Source organism: Cuculus canorus, chromosome 3, assembly GCF_017976375.1.
Source record: "Cuculus canorus isolate bCucCan1 chromosome 3, bCucCan1.pri, whole genome shotgun sequence".
NCBI classification, from domain to species: domain Eukaryota; kingdom Metazoa; phylum Chordata; class Aves; order Cuculiformes; family Cuculidae; genus Cuculus; species Cuculus canorus.
The window spans coordinates 14,838,374-14,862,177 of record NC_071403.1 but is presented as its reverse complement, the minus strand read 5'-3'; the positions used below and the strand labels follow the sequence as shown (position 1 = coordinate 14,862,177).

The 23,804-nt window shown below is 37.2% G+C and overlaps 1 protein-coding gene across 5 annotated transcripts in view; it reads right to left on the bottom strand.

Moving 5' to 3' along the window:
• The window catches only part of SMAP1 (small ArfGAP 1), a 105,073-nt gene that overhangs the window by 50,032 nt on the left and 31,237 nt on the right, over positions 1–23,804 (bottom strand). For 3 of the 5 annotated variants that reach the window (XM_054061011.1, XM_054061014.1, XM_054061015.1), the window contains 4 exons: positions 23,633–23,766; positions 22,856–22,941; positions 19,535–19,610; positions 3,234–3,311 (listed from right to left, as the gene is read on the bottom strand). In XM_054061011.1, coding sequence (XP_053916986.1) covers positions 3,234–3,311; positions 19,535–19,610; positions 22,856–22,941; positions 23,633–23,766 — 374 coding nt within the window. The remainder of the gene's footprint in view (positions 1–3,233; positions 3,312–19,534; positions 19,611–22,855; positions 22,942–23,632; positions 23,767–23,804) is intronic. The other 2 variants (XM_054061012.1, XM_054061016.1) reach the window with 1 other exon arrangement.

The window sequence follows — 23,804 nt, the reverse complement described above, 5'->3', positions numbered from 1 at the left end:
CTCTGTCATTAGGACAGATGCCAGTCTCTTTATACTTCCAAATGTAAAAAGTTGACTTGGGCTATATGACAGACTCGACGAGTAATAAGACATTAAGTTATTCCAGAAAGAGAAAATAGAAGAGATCCCTTTACTTTGATTGCGTTATAATCACATTACAAAAGTTTCTTTCACTTCAGTTTTGAATGAATAAATGGGGCAATATTACCCTGTATGACTGAAGGAAAGCATAAAATACTCCTTAAGGCATCATAATGTACAGAAGACATGGACTTTTTAGGCAAGCAATTGCTTTAATGCAATGTTAGTAGTGATTTTTACATCTAGCAATCTGTCTGCATTTACCTTGTACAACTACAGTACAGTACTAGTGAGCATTTTTGAACATCAAAATCGATGGAACAACAGTTCACTGTATGTAGTAAAGGAGTTAGATAGTAGCTTCTAAAGGTTTTGAGTCATTAGACTTGTATCTCTTTGTTCAAAGCTTTGAACATCTTTGTTCCACCAAACGCTATTTTTTAGCGAGTTTCCCCCTACGAGGAAGAAGTTTGAGAGGTCAGTTTATCTGACTGTGCAGCACCTGTAATTAAAACCAGAACAGCTTACTAGGCCACAGGTTTCTGTCAATAAATACTTTTTTTTTTCTTTTTAACATCTAATATATGTCACTTTTAAATCTGTGTAACATGATTGGTTAAAATTTGTAACATTTGGTTAAAATAGTTCAAAATTGGTAACATTTGGTTAAAATAGTTCTAACACCAGGGTGAAAGGGTTTTTTTGGAGGAGTTGGACCCAGAGGGACCCATGTAACACACTGCTCACAACTTCAAATAATCCATTTTGAAAACTTTCACCATATATCCAGATGGATTTGGGTTACTCAGTTGAGGTTACTCGAGTCCCAGCTAATCCCTGTGAATTATTTCATCAGGCATTAACCTGAGCACTCAGGTCCTAGAAAGTGAGACTATGGCACAAGCACCTGCATAAATGTGGGTGTCACTCAAGCAACAGGAAATGGCGACCGCAGTCACAAAACTGCAGAAAAGGGGAAATTGGGGTTTTGAAAAAGAGAAACAGAGACCAACATAGATATCAGTGAGTGCCGGAACACAATAATGAGCATAGTAGCCCAAGCCAGGGGCCAACACCGTATCGCACCTGTGGCAGTGCCAGGTATTCCAAGGAAAACTGTGTATGACTGGGACAAGCATAGAGCAAGTGTTTGATTTTGAGGCCATCGTAATAACCTAGGACTCGCAGACTTACTGAACTAAGGTTACAAATGCATAGCCATGCCTTTCAAATGAAGTTTAGCCTTTCTTTCATTACTGTCTCACTGATCCCAGTACCAATCTACATTCCAAAGACTCTCAAAACCCTGTGACAGTGATCATGTTCTGCACACAAATATACTGTCAGAGCAGTAACTTCTCCAAAAGTCTTTCATTCCGTGTCCTCACTCCAACCTTCCTGAGCTGAATAATTTAAATAAACCTAATCTCTTCTCCTCTGGAAGCTTCTCTACATCTTAGACAACTGCTGTTTCCTCTCCTCTTGGGAAAAGTTGTTGGAAGTGTCATAAAAGCACAGTTTTCAAATGGAGTACCTTAAGTTTACTTGAATACGTGTAAGTGAAAGTAGAATTAAAGTTTTTGCATATGATCATCCTCAGCACGTCTTCATTTCCAGTTTGACTTCAGCATTTGTTTTATGTATGTTTTGACAGAGAAACCTTGCTCCTGGAGGAAAATGTAGCTGGAAACTTTCATCTTCAGGACTTTGAGAACGAGGATGGATTACAGCAAGTTTCATAGAGCAAACACTCCATAAAGGTAACCAAATATAAATAAATGCCTCTCATTGCCCTTAACAAATCCCTGAGAGCTTCAGAGTGAATGTATGAAGACTTAAATGGTTGACCAGTGTTTCTGTCTCCACACTTCACAAAGCCTGCTTGATTCAAAGTGACTTTATTTTCATTCACTTCATTTTCACTGTGGGCTTGAAAACCCATAAATCCTTCATCTTCACACTTCACAATTTCAATATGCATGCTTCCTGCTTCAGCTCCGTTAGATAAAAAAGAATTCAGACTAAATAAAAACATTTCTTAGATGCTGTATTCATGCCAGAACTTCAACTCAAGTGTTTCATTACTTGCAAAAGCAGTGAAAAAGCACTATAAAGATAATAAAATGAAATTGGCTTTATACTAGTCTTAAATTCCAAGCAAAAATAATTAGGTTTTTTTTTCACCCCAAGATTAATTTCCAACAACATGGCATATTAGTCACACAGAGGAACTTTTGAATCTGAATGCATCAAGAGAGGCACGTAATAAGGGAAAGGCAAGTTTCATTCTAAGTGGCTGCTCTGATTCCTGGTGTAATTTAAAACACATGTCAAATCATCAAAACTTGTGGTCTAGTCCATGACACTGACATTTATACTTTAATTAATGTTTAAATATAGCTGGATTAAAATAATTTATAGCATCTGTCCACACGTTCTGTATTTAGAAGAAAAAGCACGATTTCTGTTTAGATCATAAGCTATTTCGTATACTGTATACAGTCTCAACTTAGAATGAAGTACTCAAAAACATTTAGCATTCATATTCTAGAATAATGTATTTCATTATTGTTGTAAACTGTGACATTTACTGAAAGTTCATACAAACAATGTCTCATCTACTACTTGTGTGTTAAGTTTTTCGAAGGCCCTTCTAAACAGTAAATGTAAAATCGGCACATACACACATATTCCAGCTAGAAGGGATACTAAAACCAGTACAAGTTTACAGAAGTGTCGCTGAATTAACTCAGTATTAAGGAGATTTAATTGAATCATTGGAACAGTACTGACAATTTAGATTCTGAAACAAGCAAGTAGTATAAAAAAGATACCAAAAACGGTTGCTGAGGAGATAGGACAATGCCCATTAGCTGGGAACGAAATGGTGTTTCCACAGTTTTGTGACACTGAACTAGAGCAGCATCAGAATTTTGACAAACACTAAGAGGTAACAATCACGCATATGCTTTGTCCCGTCATATCATCTCTTCTCATTTATCTAGTCCAGGAAGAAAAGGGGAGAGAAGTATATTAAATGCCCGAAGTATTACCAGCAATTCACATTCTCTAGTTAACTCAGTGAAATTATTCTACATAAACGTTTGTGCAAAGCAGTAACCTGACAAGAGTTACCCTGAAAAACAATATACCTCTGCTTTGCTTTTCTCAGTAGCAGCTTGCAGAGAAGGAGAGGATGCCAAAGGCTGAGCAGCATCAGAAGAGGATATCTGTGCAAAACAGAGGAAAGAAATGAGAAAGAAAATAAGCAAGAACAGCTGGGAAGTGGGGCAGCAGAAGCAGCTGAGAGACATGATTTTCATTCTTGTTTTCAATAACTTTGGGAGTGGAGAAAAGAACACAAAATAAAAAAAAAAAAAAGGAGACAAAGAGTTTTGTTTGTTTTATTTTTTTTCTTTTTACCGTCATGATTTTTAATGGAAATCTCTCAGGTAGGAATGAGTGACTTATAATGAAATTCACTAGAACAGAATGTAAGAAAATGAATCTGGATAAGATCATATCACAGGCCTAAGAAAAATAATTAGGTTTCATCCATTGTTCAATTTTATCCAGTGTGACTACTGAAATATTAATGTCCTGAAGCATGAAGGCACACTGTCCCAGAGGAGGGGGAGAGAAGAGAGTGCCTTTGTTCTGGTTCACTGTAACAGCATATTAATATAAAGACAAATGCAAAATAACTCTGAAAGTTATACATTAATTAAAGTTCTAATTAACTCTTCTCTAAGAGCACTCCAAATAAGTAAAGAGCCTAGGGTTAATACAAAGCCGCATTCTCGCAGTAGGATGCCAGACCTTCCAGAAAGGTAATACCACTTTTGTTGTTATCACTATATAAAATTGCTATTAGCACCACTAGACTTTTCAGAATTATCCAGAAGGTGTAAGTTACATATGCAACAGATAGAGTCTGCTCAAGAAAGTAGCATTTCTCTAAATGTGTTTTCATACATCTTCCTATCCTATTTCTTTATGCATAGTTGACTCCTTTAATGGAAACATTATCTTCCTGTTCTCCTTACTACCAAAACACATCAGAATTACATTTGCCAAACATGTAGAAGACATTCAGAGCTATAAAGCTGACACTTCTACACTGTCTTGTCTCACCTCTACTATCTACAACGAAAATATAAAAATAAATGAAGCTATTACAGAGCAGGTCATTATGTTGGATCAAAATAACCAATTTAGATGACATGCTTTTACTTAGTTTAAAACAAAAACAACAGCTTGCAGTAAAAGGAAACAGAAAGCTGCAACTTATAGCTAAATACACCATATTTCTTACAGAAAATCATGTCAATACCAGAGCTTATGCAGAAAGAATATTCCTAGAATACATATATTCCGCATTTTTACAAACTCAGAAACTGTAATTACCCTGGAAAGTAGCATTGAGCTTCAAGAAAGATAGTTCTAAGCTTTAATTTTTAAACCGAATTTTACCTGCAGAAATACAAAACAGAAACTTCATTTTTAAATTTCATGTTTTAAAATTCTCAGGTTATTAGGAGAGTTAGGGATACATCTGCTGCAATGAAGCAGTTTCTCAAACTGTAGCAGTCTGTTACTATAGGAACACAAGGATCCTGTTTATTCTGATTACACTACATCGTAACCAAATATCAATGTCAGAAAAATTAGGTAACTACATGTATTAAACTATGAGCTCTAACACCATGTTCTTCACTAAGATTTCAATTAAATATAGATGTGTGATATCGTAGTAATGGAACATCTCAGGTATACTTTCAAGTTTCTAAAGATAAAGTAGGATTTTGGTTGGGCTTTTTTTTTTTTCTCCCATTTTTTTTGAATGATTCAGATTTTAAGATTCCTTATGCTAAATCTCTCTCACAGGCAAAACAGCGGGTAACAAAACCAGGTAAGCATGCACAATTTCATTTGGAGGCTGGGAGGAGATCAGGACTACAGATGTTTGCATCGCATTTCCATCCTCCCATAACAGTTGTTCTCAGTCTGCCTATCATCTTTATAAATTAAAGGGTTCTATAACCTAGGGCAAGATAATCCTGTGAACACCTGAAAGTAAGTATAGTTTTGCAAATCAAGTAATGGAGAAGCATCATGCAAGGTGAAGCATCACAGAGTGAAAAGCATCATCCACCTAGCCTGGGATATGGAACAGGATGTACCAGTTGAGAAATGCCCGAGCGTAATGTTTAAAGATAAACAGCAGCACTACATCACTGCAGGCTAAAAAACAGCTTTGGAAAACACACTTCACATATGCAAATATTCAACAAAGCAAGAGTACAAAAGGCATATGACTGAATCTAATCTTTAAGAGAAGACACATTACAACGTATAAAAGACTGATTAAGTTTATGTAATGAAAGTAATAGCATGAGCTTGGGCTGCTGAACAGCTTTATCACCACTGCATCATGTTAAATTTCTTATCTACCATGCTGCACCAGATAAGGAAATCTGAATGAAAAAATCCCATCAACTCAAACTGAGTTGCTGGATAAAGCTAAACAAAAAACAGGATTGAAAGAGAGGCTGGTGCAGTCCATTATGATAAGTTGTTAAGTAGTCAGATAATCAAGAGCCAGTAAGGGTACCAGAGAAGCCTGGATGAACACTTGTCATTGGGACAAACTGATGCTTAAGGGACAGCGGACCCTTTAAGCCAGTTAAGGTTCACTGAACCAGCTGCCTCCTGACCTCAGAGCAGTCCTCCACAGCCCACACTGAGTGCAGAGGAGCCTTGGCGAAAGGCAGAGCTGCCCAGCTAGAATCGAGTCCCTACAGTGCCAGCTATTCTGACCCTAGCCTGTATTCACGTGATAGTGTCATGTCCATACACAAGAACTAGCACCAAATAAAACTAAAAACTATAAAATGTCACAATCAAAGGATATTCTTTTATTATCTTGGGATTTTTTTCAGTTAGAATACTGAATTTTCACTAATATCCCAGTCATGACTACAGATGCTAACACTCTTCAAGCATGAACCAAAAACCTTACGTCATCAAGCACTAGGTTTTCAGGAGATTTCAAACTGCTTATTTTTAACCCAAACTATCCCCATATTTTAGCAAATCACTGAAGTTGTTTGATATTCTGAGATGTAAATAAAACCTCACAGGTTGTTGTTCTCCCTTGTTCTGTCCCTCGACTCTGAAAGGTTTCAAACTGCAGGACACTTTACACATGCAACCTATAGCAAAAAAATCAACAAATAGTCCCTCTCATTAGCATAAGTCAACACTTAACAACTCTGGCACTATTCTGAGGACTTCATTGCAAAAAAAACAGGCTAGACCACTCAGAGTTAGTATTAATAACCTGTGTGTCCTGTTTGTAGTGCAGGCATACCATTAGCTTTGGAGAATATAATGTACTGAACAGATGAAACACCGGTAAGGAACAGTGGTTGACACACGTTGTGTGCTGCTGGTTTATACTTCCAGTAAACTGTTCTTTTCAGAACTGCTGCAGTGATAGAGTGGCTCATAGAGCTGTTCCCATCTGTAGTCAAAACAGATTCATTAGCTTGCCAACAAAAGGCAAATGAGAAAGCCTCTGCTCCATGACCTATTTCTACATTTGTGGCCAGCAGTGGGAGCGCTGAGGTTAGAATAAACCCCAGACCACTCACCCATGACAGGTAAATGCATCCAGCTCTCCCAGAGTAACTGCTGCACTCAGATCTGCTGAAACTGCCTTTAATTAGTTGAAAGCCATAAATGCACTTTAAATATTTATAGCAGAACCCTGGCCACCTCTCAGGATTGCCAACCAACGTTTTAATAATAATTTTAAAACTGTTTTTTAGGAGACTGAGATTGCTTAGAAGCAGCAAGCACTATGTAATCCCACATCAAAGAAACAGGGGGTTCTACTTGGAATTACCAGCATTTATTAATAATGACTTCTTTCTATAAGCTTGACCAGAAGCATTAGTATAGGAAGATACACTCCATGCTTGACTCTGAGTACCTGAAAATGCTGTTGTTTAGAAGCAGATACCCCCTCCTTAGTGTAGCAAAAAGAGATTAAAATCTGGTTTGAAAAAAAAAAAAAACATTATTCCAGAGCAATAATTGCCTTCTATTATCACTTTCCTAAATTGTCAGTTTTAATCCAATTACTATTCCAGTGGAAACAAAAAGAAAAAAGGTAAAGAATCAATTTCTAAAAAAACTGGTCGATATTGATACCAACCATGAAGTTCGTAGAGCAGACAGCAGGAAATGCAAAAAAAAATGTTTGTTTAATTTAGAACCAATAGGAAAAAAAAAATGAGCAAGTAGGTACTAACAGTAAGATTTGTCAGCATAACCACTGAAGACAAGTGACCAAAACCTCCCCCACTTTTGGCCACATCTGTAAGTTTAAATGAATTTCTACACCAAAATCCAAAAAGCGCAATTTCCAGCCACCTTCCAGAATTCAAGTAAAGAAGTACACACTGATCTACTTCGACAACATACATTAGCACTGCGCTCTGGAAAGTTGTCAACTAAGACATCCTTGATTATTGGCACTTTAAAATACCAGACAAATCTGAAGGCAACTCCTGCAAACAACCATACATGCTGCCAGAAAAAGAATAGAGTTGACGTGCTTCTGTGCATTAAGAATGTACTGCAAACTGACAACCTGCATCTCAATATTTCATTTCAGTTTTTAACTTAGGAGCAGTCTTTTAAATAAGAAGTGACTTGGTTGTTGCCTAAAGGAGAGAAGGAAGGCAAGAAGCTGTTTCTTAAATTTCCACATTTATACCCATATGTCCATAAAATTTCAGTTGTGTTTCAGACCAAAAGATATGCATTTTATTTTTAGCAATTCTCTAATCCCTTTCCATTGTTCATGTTTTGAGACTCCTGTTTTGAAAGGTGATAAAGTAAAAATAACCATTTTGCATAATGAAATTCAATATAGTCTTTAAAGCACCATGTACATTCAGTGCTAAGCAAGAAAATACATACACACGCAATTTCAACTATGCTCTCGTAGAGACTCTTTGGTTCACAAAAAACTTAAGAGCAGAAAAGAAAGGATCTGCAGGTTAACAATATTACTCCAGTTCCCTGCCCCACTTAGCTAGCAACGTGTTACCTGTCCCTTTTTTCTCCATTAAAAATTTCTACAGTGTTTTTCAAGCAATTACCTAGTAGTGGGACTATCCAAATACACACAATGGCAAGAGTTCACAGAAAAGCCTGCATACAAACAGTATCTGGACCCATGGCTCTGATGTATCTACACACCAGACAACTACTGCAAGCGAAAAAAGTAAGCTTAACCAAGCAATAAAAAACAATATCAAAGACTATAACATACAAAACCTAAGAATGATTTCACTTCAGTTCAGTTTGTACTGACATCTTTCTGATGGTAGATTACAGTCATATAAACAATTATGGTCACTAAGTTCAGAGGACTTAATAAAGTTCTCATCAACTTTTATTCGTAGTTTTTACAAAATCCTGCTCTTCATATAATACAGGATGTTATTCAGCCTTTTAATTAAAAAAAATCAAGTTAAAGGTTTAGAAACCTGCATTAATCTTCCACATAAATACGAAATTCAGGGTGCTGTCGCTGAGAGGATTCAAGAGATTAAAAAATGAGTATGTTATCAAAGCATGTCAATATACTCAGGAAATTAGCAGCTGAACCAAATACAAAGGTGCCCTCGAGTGGCCGTTTTACATGCACACAATATACAGGGAAATAACTCAAATAAACAGGAGAACGAAACACTCATTTTACAGGTTTTCAGTTCAGCTGCTACATATGTTTTTCAAATTCCAGAAGATTTCTGACTTTATTACTGTACATCTTCAACGGATGTTGACAACACTAAAATTAGTATTTTATTTTAAAGCAGTAGCAATTACAGACTGCTATTAGATGCGTATAAACATGTAATCAGCTGCCATTTTGTAAAGATGCTTATTCTCAAAATACTGAAAGGTGTATATAAGAATACTAATGTACCGTTAATAACACTTCCCTGTGAATTGCTGTGGAAGTCTTTAGGCTAACTGGCAAGGCTTTTTATAGTTACTAAAATGTCTCCCTCCTTCAGTGCTCTAACTACGTGACACCATGTAAGAAGGCTGTGTCTCACATTCCAGAAAACACAGCAGTAGCTAGCTTTTCAAAGAAGCTGGTACTGCTTTTCTGTCAGTATTTTGAACATGCCTACTACTCCTCCACCCCTCCAGAGTGCCCATATCTTGTTATAGAAATACAGTGAAGCTTGTGTAAAATCTAACTGTAGTTCTGGATGTGTGCAGAGCTACAGACCTTCATAACATTTACATGAAGCAAAGATGGAATTACTAAGTGTTCTGGGAAATAGTATTAGGCTTGAGCACAAAATATTTTTTCCAACTCTGAACAAGAGCATCCATACCTAGAGCTGCCCTCCTTTTTTTAGATTATTTAGCTCCTTCTTAGATAACCAACTCTTGAGATATTACAGTCACCGTGCCTTATTTGGAGGCTGACACAGGATAAACAAAACCAGATGCTTTTAAGCTCTTACTGGAGTGCTCTTCGTTTCACCTGCCCAACCTAACAGATGTTTTCAGTATTTGTTCCAGGGGAAAATGTCTTTCATGATAGATTCCCAACACTTCAGTACAATACCTTTTTTCCTCCTAGGCGGCTTGCCCTGCTGTATACAGGATCATTTACATCTTCATGATCCACGTTAAAACTGACAACACAGTCACTGCAGATTTTGGCTTTGGCAGAGTTTTTGTTTACATGGACACAGTGACTTGTAGCTGGGCAGCTCAGCTGTGTGAACTATTCTGCCAATGAAAAGCACTTACGGAAGAGGGAGAAACAAGACCCTGCACGTGGGAGCTACTAAGAATGCAGCCAGGATACTAAAAATCCACATCCTGTCTTCTTTAACTCCTTTAATCACAGCTGGACAAGGTCCAGCTCGAGCTCAAGAGCAGTCACAAGTGGTACACTCAGGAGTTGGTAACAGGCCAACTATTTAACTTAATTTATGCCCCACACAATGCGACAGAGTATATCATCAGCAAGTTTGCAGATGATACAGCATGAGAAGGAGTGGTTGATGCACTAAATAGATGTGCTGCTATTCCAAGCACCGTTGACAGATGGGTCAACAGGAACAACATTAAGTTCAAAGGGAAGTGCCAAGTCTGGCACCTGGGGAAGCATAACCCCATGCACCAGTACAGACTGGATGCCAACTGGATGGAAAGGAGATTTGCAGAAGAGGACTTGTAGGTCCCGACAGACCAGTTGGATGTGAGCTAGCAACACAGCCAGTTCTGGGCTCACAACTACAAGAGATGTGGGCAGACTGGAGCAAGTCCAGCAAAGAGACACTAAGCTGATTAAAGGATTGGAGCACCTTTCAGATAAGGAGACGCTTAGTGAGTTGAGATTTCTTAGCCCAGAGGAGAGAAAACTATTGGGAGGGAAAGGTGGGGAAAAAGTCTTATTAATGTGTATAAATACCTGGTGGCATGGAACAAGGACTGAGGCAGACTTTTGCCTGTAGCATCCAGAAACAGGACCAAGAGGCACTAAATGTAAATTGAAACACAGGAAATTCTATTGAAATGTAAGAATAATGGTTTTGATTTGTTGTTTTGAAATGGGGGGGTAGAGAGGGTGGTTGAACACTGGAACAGGTTACCCAGGGAGGTTGTAGAGTCTCCAGCCCTGGAGATACTCCAAACTCAACTAGGCATAGCTCTAAGCAACCCATTCCAGTTGACCTCACTTTGTGCAGGGAGTACTAGATGATCTCCAAGGCTCCTTTCCAGCCTAAGCTATTCTGGATTCAATAATTCAACCCACTCTAATGGCAAAATCTTGCAAAATAATATACCTACTTTCACTATCTCTTCCCCCAAGTCATAATTCCTGTATGGTATTTCAGTGCTTCCTACTGATGCCTATTTTCATTAGTGTATTTCAAAAATACTTCATATCACTTGAGTCACAAATTCTTCATAGACCACTACAAAAAAGCACTACAGATTTTACATTGTTGGGAGGGCTAACTGGTAATCTCTCTCCAGGTCAGTGACGGAATGCTTCTCAATGCTAGCTACTATAAACTTACTGTTCATGTACCCTATCATACCTTAACTTATCCATCTTGAGGTGCCCACGTGACATACTTTAGTGCAGTAAATGTACTATGGATTGAATCTCCTTTAAGATAACTTTCTGGAAAATGTGCCATCACAATCTCTAAATTCACATCTCATTTTATCCAGCTGCCTAAGTTCATACTCCTTAAATTATACACAATGCCTTAGAAAAGCATGGAAAATGTAGACAGATGATTTTTTTTCTTCAGTGAGCTTAAGAGTTATATGAAACTTCTGCTCCATACATAATTCACAGCCTTTCTTAAATATAGAAACTTTTTTACTATTCTATAAACATTGTCAAGACATGCTAATATATTCACACTCCATGTAGTGGAATAGATTGTGGCAGTTCATAACTTTTGAGATTGAAAGTACCTGGAAACTGCTTCAGCTGATTCATCATCCACCCTGAATAAGGCAATTTCCTGCATTCTGAGAAGTTGTGCTCTTTCTTCTCCTCTGTAATTATTTTTATTAAAAGCTGCAGAGATTGTTTGTGATAATAACTATACAGCTAATCTTTATCCACACCCAACACAGTGACCTCGCTGCTTTTCCTCACTACCTGTATGGCATCAGGGTCATTGCATTAGATTAAAAAATAAATACAGATTTAAGAGAGATTGTCTTTTTACAGGTTTTATTTTACATGAACGAAGAGGTGCCAATTTTCTCTTTAAATTTGGAAAACACAACTTCTTCAAACTTCATTCCTGAACCTCTGTGCAGCTTCAGTACACTTTTCATTTAGCAGCATGTAGACACAATAAAATTAAATTATTTGGAGTGGGTTCCAGAAACCCCTTCATCAGTGTCCTGTGTCTCCAAGAATCAAGCCAACATGTGTTAATAGTGTATTTTGGCCAGATTGTATTCTTTCTGGAACCTCAGTTCTAAAAATCACACATTTCCTCTTGGCTTGCTGATGAACTGAGTAATCAACTACTTCAAAGCTTACTTCCTCCAATCAGTAATTTTGGGAGATTCTTACTAATTCCAAAAAAATTAAAACAAGTAACGTTTGCTATTTCTCTTGGCCACTGCATCCAAGATCATGAGCATCATTAACAACTGTCCCTCCATCTTACCAGTTGCATGTCTTTGATTACAAGTATTTTGGCCTCAATACAGAGATCATCAGTTAAGATGAATACTCTGCTCAGAAATTAATTTCAGAAAAAAACCCATCCCAAATATCAGGAGACACAAAGCACCAGTCCTGGAACTACTGACCTTGTCATACTTCTGCCTTATTTCCAGACTGAACAAAAGATGCCTGCTAAGATAAACCAAGCTGCCCTCTGAGCACTTCAGCTCGTCAGCTAGGGTCACAATGTTGAATTGTTGTATTTGTAAGCAAAAATCAAACAGCATCTCTCATGCAAACACAGAAAAACCCAGTTAATGCATTTTCATCAGCTCTGTTCAGACCTGTACGAAGCCAAGGGCTCTGACCTTTAATAATGCCTTCCCTTCAATGAGAGCAAATTCTACCCACTATTATCACCTCAAGCACCATTCCAAGCACTGGTGATAAGCCTATTAAAGGATGGGCAAAAAATAGACAGGAATATTAAGTAGAGAAGCAGCCTTGGGTTCAGCTAAATTCTTTAACCACAACAAGAAAGAAGATATATGCATATTTTATCTCCTAAATATCAGGATTCTTGTTCTTTAAAACTTATTACTAATTCTGACATGAAGAGCTACCAGACTGCTAAGTTGTTACACACTCTTATTCCTACACAACTAGGAACTGCCATCGTATTAGTTGAGCAGACTATGCCTATCTATTTTGTAAGATATAAGTGTGAAGGGGAAGCAATGTAGTCTTACTCTTCAGGTTTTATTATTACAGTCACTAATAGGGGTGAGCCTAATCTCTGAACAACTTCTTCTAAACTAGAAAGTGATCTCCCCAGATATCTTTAATTTTCAGTTCTGGATTCAACTAATTTGTCTTAGGACTGGTTAGAAAATCAAAGGAAAGCACAAGGCCAAAAAGTGAACTTATCAAGTAACTGCTTCGTTGTGATAAGACACGAGTGTGAGTTAACCCTTGAAATCTCTCTTTCACTGGAAAAAGCAGTCTAATTGCAAGCATTTGTTGTGGTGTTCTGAACAAATTTCTGTGGTCTACTGTAAACATTGTTTCCCCAATACAGGTACCAAATTTCATGAAAACTGGGAAAACAACCTAGCCCATAAGCCAAGAACAGCTAGATCTGCCACTACTTCCAAGAAAGTATTGCCACAGGAAATTAACTAAAAAAAATAAAAGCAAAAAGTCCCCTTGCATAAACATAGAGGCTGGGATAACCACAGGCTGCAGTCAGAAGTCTTACAAACCCAAATTTTTCTTTTCTGGCTCAGTATCACCATCTTCATCCACGGATTTCTTGGCAGCAGTAGAAAGGAGCATGAGGAAGTAAGAGAATACTATGTTATCCAGAAAATTACCAATATATGAGAGACAAAACCATAAAGGCAGCCTTCCCCCCAGATACAGAAGAATAAACACAATTGTGCTAAGGTCTGGTTAAAGGAACACAGGAGAAAAGCCTAAACAGGGAAAAGCCAGGGGGGGAGGTGGATATTACTAAAAAGAGAGTAAGTTAAGGCAGACAGCTGCCAAGCCTGTACAGTATTTTTCCACTTGGGTATATCTTTGTATACCCAGATTTATAACCACGCAAGTCTTCTCTATTGTAATAAGGAATCTCTCTAAAATAGTATGGCACTTTATTCTCCTAAAATAACAAAATCACAATGGCTTTATATTTCATTTTCTTGGAATATGCCTTGTGTTTCCAACAAGGCTCATATTTGCTCCACTCATACTTACTACACCAATTCTGAATAAAAGGCCTTCAAGTCATTTATTTAAGCATACAAGCACAAATTCTTGGGGAAAGGTATTTGTATACTTGTAAGCTGTGCTCTTCTAAAAGTGGCTCCAGGAGACAGCAAACTAAAGGAGCATAAAAAGTTTAATGAGAGCCCAAAGTAAACAAAAGACTTCATAAGCCGCAGTCTTTAGGACTAAGATTGTTAGAGGAGAAACTGCTTTGGATGCTCTACCCTTTACTTCTCGGATTGTTGCATACAAAAAAAACCCTATGATGAATATAAAAGGATTTGCCTATGCTTGAAAGTGATAATCAGGTGCAAGTTTAAGTGGAATGATATACCTGAACAGTCTCATGTCAGCACCCACCTGAAGGGGAGATTTAACATACTAAATTACCTCATTCCACTTGACCCATAGCAACCATCTGTAGTTAACTGCAGAAGTGATGCAAGCTCTCTCTTGCACTGCACAAGCTTTCAGGGATAAATCAAGTCAAACAGCACAGCCTACTGCATAGTAAATTGCTCATGTTACCATATCTTAGATGTGCCACATTTATTAAGATGTCCTAATCGCTTCACCACTATGTGAAGCTTGTTTTATTGGATTCTGTGCTATACTTGGCATCATTTGTAGTTTATATATACTTAAAAATCAAGAAGGGGGTTGGCAGAAACTTAATTCTAGGAGGACGGTATTACACTGATGGTATTTAAAATAAGTTAACAGCTACTGCTCTTAAGTTGATTATTCAAAGAGCAAGAAAAACTCCTGCTAATAACAATGTTATGTGAATAACACGTGCTATTCACAGAACAAATACATGTAAGAGTATACTCCCAAGTAAGAATCTGTCCCCTTCAAGTGTTTTTACTTGTATTATTCTTCTTCTTAAATATAAGCATACATAAAAAGCATAGAAAAACATGCATTCCTGAATGTTTCAAAATTACATCATACCAAAGCGAAACAGGGAAGCAGCTGACCGGATCAAGAAATGTAGGTTTCTTAAGGTCTTTGAGTCTCAACAGAGATCTCACCACAGCAGGACTATGAGCTACTTTCCGAAAACGGAAGTTTTGATCTTTTATACTGGTGTGACTCTTGTTAATGCTGGGAGAGGCAATGGCTTGAGAAGCGCTCCTTCTAACTGTCATGGGCTACACTGCTTAAATGGAACATAGTTTTAATAATAAGGATACGTTTTCCTAAATATCATAAATACCATACAGTTGTCTGCACAGCTGTAGTCATAGTATCACAACCCTACAACTCTATCTAAGCCTTAACAGATCACTTCAACTATAAGTTTTTTCAAATAGCTGATATGCCTCTGGTGATACAAAAAAAATCCATTTGTCTCCCTGGGTAGGCTAATTGTTTCAAAAGTATCTTCTTAACATAGAACAGAATAAAACTTTGACGCAAATACTGCCATTTAAACAGCAGCTAAATGGATATTTTTTTAAATGGCAATAATCCAGTACTCTAGAAATAAAATATTTCTACGAATACATTGTTAAACACTTTTTTAAACCTTTTTCTTACTGTCTGACAACATTATGAAACAACATATATAAATTGAAAAAATTTTTCATGAGTAGAAAAAGGTTTCCGGTCCAAGTAAGATCTAAAAAAGTAGAAATACTCAAAAAAAACTTGAAAGGCACCCATAAAACTCATGCACATTAACATATTCCTTAAAATATCAGCTTGATTTTAACTGTATTATCAGTGTTGGTAAAAATATAAGAAATACATAATTTCCATTGATATTTTTTCCCAGGCTTCCCTCCCACTGCTTATTCTGAATTGGAGCTAGAGCTTTTTGTTTCACCAGAAGCACATGTGAAAGTACATCCACATAAAGAAGAGACAACTCCCTACCTACACCTTCTAATCTGACCCAGAGCACTGCAGTTTGCCCACCTGGAGCTACCATTTCTGCTCCATTCCAGATGATTTTTCACAAGGCTAAAGCCTATGACTGTGGTTAGGAATTAGGCCCAACTGATACCAAGATGTTTCCCAGTACCAAACAAAACAAAACAACATAAAAGCAAAAAACAAGAACAAAACCCAAATACGCCACTGCTCAAGGGCCTCTCAGGTCTCTTGATAAACAAGTCAGAAGCCTGCGTTCAGTCTGAGCAAGAAAATGAGAGTAACTACTTACTGATAACCCACTTATAACAGCTGAGTTAACAGCACGGCTCATTTAGTCTTGAGCAAGGATACGGGACTGGCATTTCACATTTTCCCAATAAAGACAGGTTGGAAAACTCTGAGATCCATGTATTTTAATACAGTTTAAATTTTTTTTTTAAGTCAGGTGGCTTTCGGTCAGCATTAGATCTTTTTAATGTACATTTGATATCTACTCAAATGCATTATTCCGTTGAAAATCTAACTAACCAATAAAACCACAAATGCTTTTTTGCCCACAGCTTTATCCTGCATTGTTTTTCACTGAACCATGAAAAAAGGAAAATTTTACATATTTGACTATTTTTAGTCTGCATGTTTGACGGCACTACTCTGCGCTAGCTAATTTTGCTATTATAGCATGTAACTCTAAAAATCAGGTTTATTAATACAACAGTCTTGTCAGAAAACAAAAAACTTATATAATTAACAATTATAAAGAAAAATTTTGTAACAAAAGAAAAAAAAGACAGATGAATCTGAGCATCATCAAACCAAGAACTGAACCTTGACATATACTCCTGGGCTCCAACAGACATAACACATTAACATTAACACAAATGTTGTACTGTTAGACAAACTTGAAAAGCTTATTATCTTCTCAAAATTAAGCCAAGAAATATTATACTGCATGTTCTAAAGGAATTTATTCAAAACACTTATGTGTGTCCTGGGTTTGGCTGGGATAGTTCATTTTCACAAGAAGTTGGAAGGGGACACAGCTGAGGCAGCTGACCCAAACTGCCCAAAGGGATATTCGATACCATGGTGTCACGCTCAGTTTATCAGGTGGGGAGTTGGCTGGAGGCTGCGACTGGGCGCACTGATCACGGCTCGGTAAGTGTGGTTTAGGAGCATGCAGGGCGTCAGCTTGTGGGTGGTGAGGAGTTTGCACTGTGTACCGTTCACTTCGTATATTCTTTCATAGTTATTTTTTTTAATGGGCTTTTCCTCCTCCTTTTTCCCTCCTGTCCTTTGCTGTCTTGTTAAACTGTTTTTTTCCCAACCCACAAGTTTTACTTTCTTTGCTTCCAAAACTCCTGCCTGTCCCACCAGGATGGGGAGTGAGCAAGTAGTGACCTAGTTCTTTATTGGCCAGCAGGGGTTAAACCACAACAATGCTACAGGAAGATTTCACTACAAGCAACTTTTAACAGTGAACAAAATCCAGGAAAGCTCCTTAAATTTTTTAAATACCACTTCAGTGAAATTATCTGATTAAGGAAAGTGACCCTTAGGACACAGCAAGCATGACTCTGCACTTCTGTATTTCCTGCTTAAACCCAGAAGGGATTAATTTTACCATATGAAGGCATACATACATATTTCAACTGAAACTGGTACTAAACCAAGTAGAAGGAATTGCTATTTCAAAGGTGATAGGGGAAAAAAAACCCTCAGGTCACCCCAACAACGCTGATTTTGATTAAAAATAAGACACAGGGTGCTCTCTGCAAAAGTTACTGGGGAAATTTTCCAGAAGAGCTTGCCATGACATAGCACAGGCACCCGACCTGAACAGCTCGCTGAACAAGACTATTACTCATGAAAGTACCCTGCTACCAAATACTTTGATGCTACCAAAACACTTGGCAGAGGGCTAAAGGCTAAAAGCAGGAATCTTTCCTATCGCCCACAGGTACCCCTGAGTTCCCAAGGAAGCTCAGCCACATTCTCGCAGGGTGGCAAAAGGGATGGTGTCTCAGATGTTGTCAGGATTGCAAAAGGAAAGCCTTAGTAACTGTCACCACCTCCTGCATGGGGCTACAGAAACACACAGCACTGCAGAACTCCCTTTCTCACCCCACTCTTCTCAAAATTCCTCACAGACCTCCATGTGTCAGAAGCATAGGATAACTTCCCCTCTTCCCCACCAACAGCATCCAGGAGCAGAAAAGCAGTTTATCAGACATGCAGAATGGAGGCCCAGCTTCGCTTTTTCTTCCTCTTCCCTGTCAGTCCCAAGTCCACTCAAAAGATGATCACTGAAGACCATTCACAGCACTGCACGCTCATGTGAGCTGGGCTCGGGCCAGAGCCAAGGAGGGTAACCCAACACAAGCAGCATACAGACTACAGGTGCTACACTAATTCAGCTAATTTACTACCATGTACATTTAGGACTTTGCCGTAACTGTTACTTCAGATCACCTACCTCAAACTTGATGTTTGGTGGCCTTGAAGAAATGCAGGTGAATGTGAATCTGCGCTAGTCATCTATTGCTAAAATATTTCATAATCAGGTGTAGTTCCTATCTCAGAGAGATTATGCCATTCACATCAGTCAATGAAAGAAAAGCCCAAGTAGGAAAAGATAAAACAGTGCTCCCTACTCAGCAGTAACATGCATCTCTCCAGCTTGTCTGGATTCTACCCTTGCTGCTGTGACAAGTGATTCATATTAGTCTGCAATACAATAAAGCAAAATCTGATTACTCCTTCAAACATATTAAGGTAGCAGGGGACTGCAATATCAGGCACCTAGGTTCTCTGTTTAGAAAGATCTTGGGAGTCTTTTGAACTTTTTTAAGAAGTAAAATTGTAAACTTCGTATTCTTATTATTTTCTAGTTTGGAATAAAAGTAAACAAAGGTAACTGACAGGGTAATTCAAACCATAACTGTATTTTACATCTCAGGTGAAGCAATTTTACCCATACTTCAACATTATTTAATGAAATATAGTTCTCTAGTTCCCAGTTTCTTGGGGTTTTTTTAAGAAATGTGCCATGCTGCTCATGTTTTCTATTCCATGCACCTTGCTGCAAGCAAGAGTCTGGAATTCAGCAGAGCAATAAGACCCTCAGAAGAAGGGTGCAGAACACCCTCAGATTTCTCATCAAGGTATCACACAGAATGAAGGAAGACAAAGTCACCAGAAACAGTAATCCCACCTTATCCCTGTGACACAGAAAAAGAGAGTCAGAAAGGACTCAACATATACTATTGAAGAATGACCCATCACTAACAGAGAAAAACACAACACAGAGTCAGAAGCAACTTATTTGTCAGATCATAACGCTTTGCTGTTATAAATGTAATAGACAATTTATGTTGAATATATAGAACCTAGGAATAGTTTTACAGAGATAAGAAAGAAAGCATTTAGGTCCGTATTAGAACATTTTTGACTGTGAAAGACATTTTAACATATGTAACATTTTCCACATTTCTCTTACATAGCTTCAAAAAAAGAAAAGTGACAGAATTATTGGTAAAACCGTTTACTTACATTGAAGGCATTAACTGCATTTTTATCATAATACTTCTTCTTTTCATACTTATCCCTGATGAAAAATTCCACAGCTCTGGAAGAAGATTTTTAAGGACAATACGCATCCAAATAAATAGCAACATTAACATGATGGGTTATTCAAATAAAAAAACTGCTCCACATTGTTCCTCCATCTCATTTGTAGTTTTAAAACAACAGAACAAACTGCTCTACACAGAACAACTGCTACTGTAGAATCCAAAAAGAGCTTTTTTTTACTGCAAAGAATTATTCAATTTAATCTATTAATGAAAAAATATGATAAAGATATACTACAAATAACTCCATCTTCCACAGTTAAGAAATTTTCACTTGGTATTTATAAGCTACATGGCAGTAGTACAGCAAATACTTGAAGAAAGATAACTGTATACAGTAAATATGTAGTTTACCATCATAACTTGGGAAAAAATACCAAAACATTCGTTTCTACCTCTCTCCAAATATATCTACATTTTAAAGGGCATCTTGAGCACTTTCAACATACATCTTAGTACTAATATTGCATTATTCTTCACACATACCAAAAACTGTCATTTTGCCAAGAAACCAACGTGCATTATCAAATTACAGATGAATGGAAATTGCGTAAAATGTAACTCCCACAGCTTCTCAAAGTTAGCTAAGAATAAACAGGACTCCCTCAGAAAGTTGATTTTTCAATTTGCAGTACAAATTACTGCACTGCATAATCTCAGTGGTGGGAGGAGAGAGAAATGGAATTTATTTATTTTTTTCAATACTTTTGTTCTATAACTGGATAACTGTATTAATTATAAATAATTTACTAGTAAACATAGAAGATTCAAAACTTGATTGTTGTAAAATACCTTAGAATAACCTGTCCCTTGTTCAAATAAAACACCTTAGCTATTTGCCAAAATTAACATTTTCACGTTTACTTTGTCAAGTGTTCCAAGTTTTGATCGCTCAGATTTTGTTGTCAGATATTTTAGTTCTTATGCATAAATATTTCCTTAGTTGTAGTAGCTTCCCAGAATGAACCCTCAATATTTCAGGCAATACAGAATCATTTAAATTAAGACAGAATCATAAGTATTCAAATTTCATAGGGTTTAATTTTTCAGGATGATATTACACTGGGGTATTCGGTTGTGTATTTTGAAAAATACCCACTTTATTCAAAGCTACTCCACTTAAACGTGCATGAATTTTTGGATCACGTCTAAGTTTCCTTAGTACAATAACCTAGTGTATTCTTGTTAACAAAAGAATTGAAAGCAACCCCAACAGATGCCAAAATTGTTTTAACAAGCAAGTAAAATAAAGAGACAAAAAAATGATTCATTCTGCTCTGGGAAAAAACACTTTCAAACAGGAAGCTAAAGCTGCCATACAAAAACCCACCAAGATGATCCTCAAAGTTAGCTTCCAAGCCAGAGCATACCCGCCAAGTCCAACAGAAGAATAAAAAAATGCCCAGAAAGGTCAGTCCTGTGATTAAGAGGCAGAAGTGATGGGGGACATTTAGCAGGAGATTTTGGGCAGATCCCACATGTAAGTTTCTCCTGTGTTTCCATTCTACTAGCTAAAATCCAGAAATATTGTAGTGCTACAGGAAGTTAAACACTAATACAGAAGAATACACACAAAACTGATCATTAAATGCAAAGAATTATCACTGTTCATCCAAAAGAATATTCAAAATACTGAGAATATTCATAACCAGAATATTGATGAGACCTAATGCTGGGTTTGTAGTGACACAAAGGGCAAAGAAGAAAGGTAAAAAAAAACCATAACACAACAGATTGTGAGTAATGCCAAGTAAGCAGAAGATGCAGAAGTTCCTCTCTCCTAGCACTATATTTTTAATAAAGAAAACACATGCAATGAAATATACTCAGTTGACCATATCCACCACGCTTTAGAAAATAACAACTGTTCAAAAAGCTATATAATTTTTCCAAGGTATACAGTATCAATAAAAGAATTATTTTTATAGTCTAAAAAAGAGACTATTGGTCTGATCTGACAAGAAAAGCTCAGAGCAAAGCAGTATTGCTTCTCCTTCAATGACAGGAGTGAATCAAAGTTAGCTGCAGTAAGAACAAAATACACATCTTCAAGTTTCACTTTTCAGTAAGTTTTAGTCAAAGTACTTCAGTCTTATGGGTGAAATTAAGTTCTAGAATACTACAGCTGGAATACTACAGTGCTATCTGGTTGCAGTTACCTTTTTCTTATGCATATGTATGTTTAATTTAAATGCTACTCAACTATGAAAAAATTTATCTGTTTTGCACAAGTGTATTTTATAATCAGGAATCTAACCTTTCCAAAAAAAAAAAAAAATCATCTGCACATAGCATTATCAACCATAATATCTAATAAACAGAGGAACCAAAATCATTTTTTGATACAAAGGAGAAAATTCATATTGAGTTACTACCAAGTTCACTTATCAGCGTCCATAGCCTTCATCAGGCTAAGAGAGATGGGGAAAGATTCAGCTCACTTCACAGCGGGTGTTGAGGATCTCATTATAGTCGAAGAGTTCCAGTAAGATCAGTTGAAGCAAATCCTTCCTGTGGAGTTCACTTCACTAAATCAGAAGCTAATGCAAATCTAAATTAATGACATCATACATTATCCTAGTGATTCAGTACATTCAAAAAAGGTATTTTTATAGGAAAGCTATTTATTGGCAGTAGACAATTTTTCTGCCAAACTTTCCTTTCCAGGTCCATGGTCACAACTACACACCAACACAAGCGGTGGCCATCAGGGAGGTTCGGTTTATTTAGATATTGCCATACTAGTCATCTGTGCCTGCAAACTTTGTAGAATGCATACACTTTGACTCCAAAAAATTACAGAATACTTAATCTAGAGGAAGAAATCCATACTTCACTTGAGTAAGATTCAATGGCATATTTTACTTCACCATTCCACTCATTATTTCCTGTTCAAATGCTTCTAATTTCAGCTGGCAGTTGCTCAAGATAAAGACAGAATATTCAAGAGCTCTCTAGTATCACTCTAACTTCCTATGCACAGGGAATTTATGGAGTCACCTCTTCTGAAACCAAAAATAAATGGGGCTTGCCAAATCTCATTTCAAAGTAGATTTGCTATAACTGAAGTAATTTGTACCTTTCCTGAACACTTCCCAACTTCCACTGCGATTTCTTATACAACATCATCTGTGAAATAAATAAGACGAGTTGCCAAATGTAGCAGTTCCTTGAAACAGTCATAATATCTAAACAGCATTAAAAGTCATTTCAATGTGAAAGCTAAAACAAAAAAGGATACTGATCTGTTTGAGGTCTTCGGAAGTTCTCTGGTAGATTTGCTTCATAGAGTAGTCTTGCTTTAGTATTTCCCATTTCTTGCATGCACTAAGGAAAAGTGGTAGAACACAGTTAGTTCACGTCCATTCAGACTTTAAATTCTGAAACAATCAGGATGCTACTGGTGTGCTTAAATGACACTGCAAGTTTGTAACCTGGACACCTCTCTGCTGCCCTATGTCTTGTGAGACACTCCCAGGGCACAGGAGAGCCGCCTGCCAAGATTCGCTGGACAAGAGCTGAAAACATAGATGCTGTTCACAGAGTAAACTAACTCATTCAGTGAAAGATAAGCTTTCATCTCTCAGGATAGCTCTTCAGACCAGGAGGAATAGGAATAAGACAATTTGGCAGTAGAAAGAGGTGCCAGACTGAAGCATACTTAGGAAAGTCAGTACTTGGTACATCAAAAGAATGCTATCAAGACAGATGTGTGAACGCTAGCTTACTTTGCTCTACGGAAAAGGCTCAGGACACGTTTTCTATAGATACACAACAGAGCAGCAGCTTTCAGAATCCCTATGGCAAGGTACAATAAATCTAAAATGACACAGAATAGGTATCTAAACCAATTTCTGAAGTGAGTTTTCAACACTTCAACTTGTTACAGTAGAACTATAACACATTAAAAACTCTGATTGCAAAACATTTAAGATGGGACATGACAATAAACACAAATCCTTTCAAAAGGATTCCTGGCACTCTCTCCAAACTGCAAACATATTTTAAGATATTTTACCTGTATTTGCTCAGGTGTCCATTGGTCCAAGTTGACAGACTTGACCCTTGATATATGGACCCCAAGGTTTCGATGTATTCCAGCACATCTTATGCAAATAAAAACACCAGTGTTCCAAGAGGCCCATCTTGGACCTAAGAGGAATGTGGAAATACATTAGTTACTTTCAAAA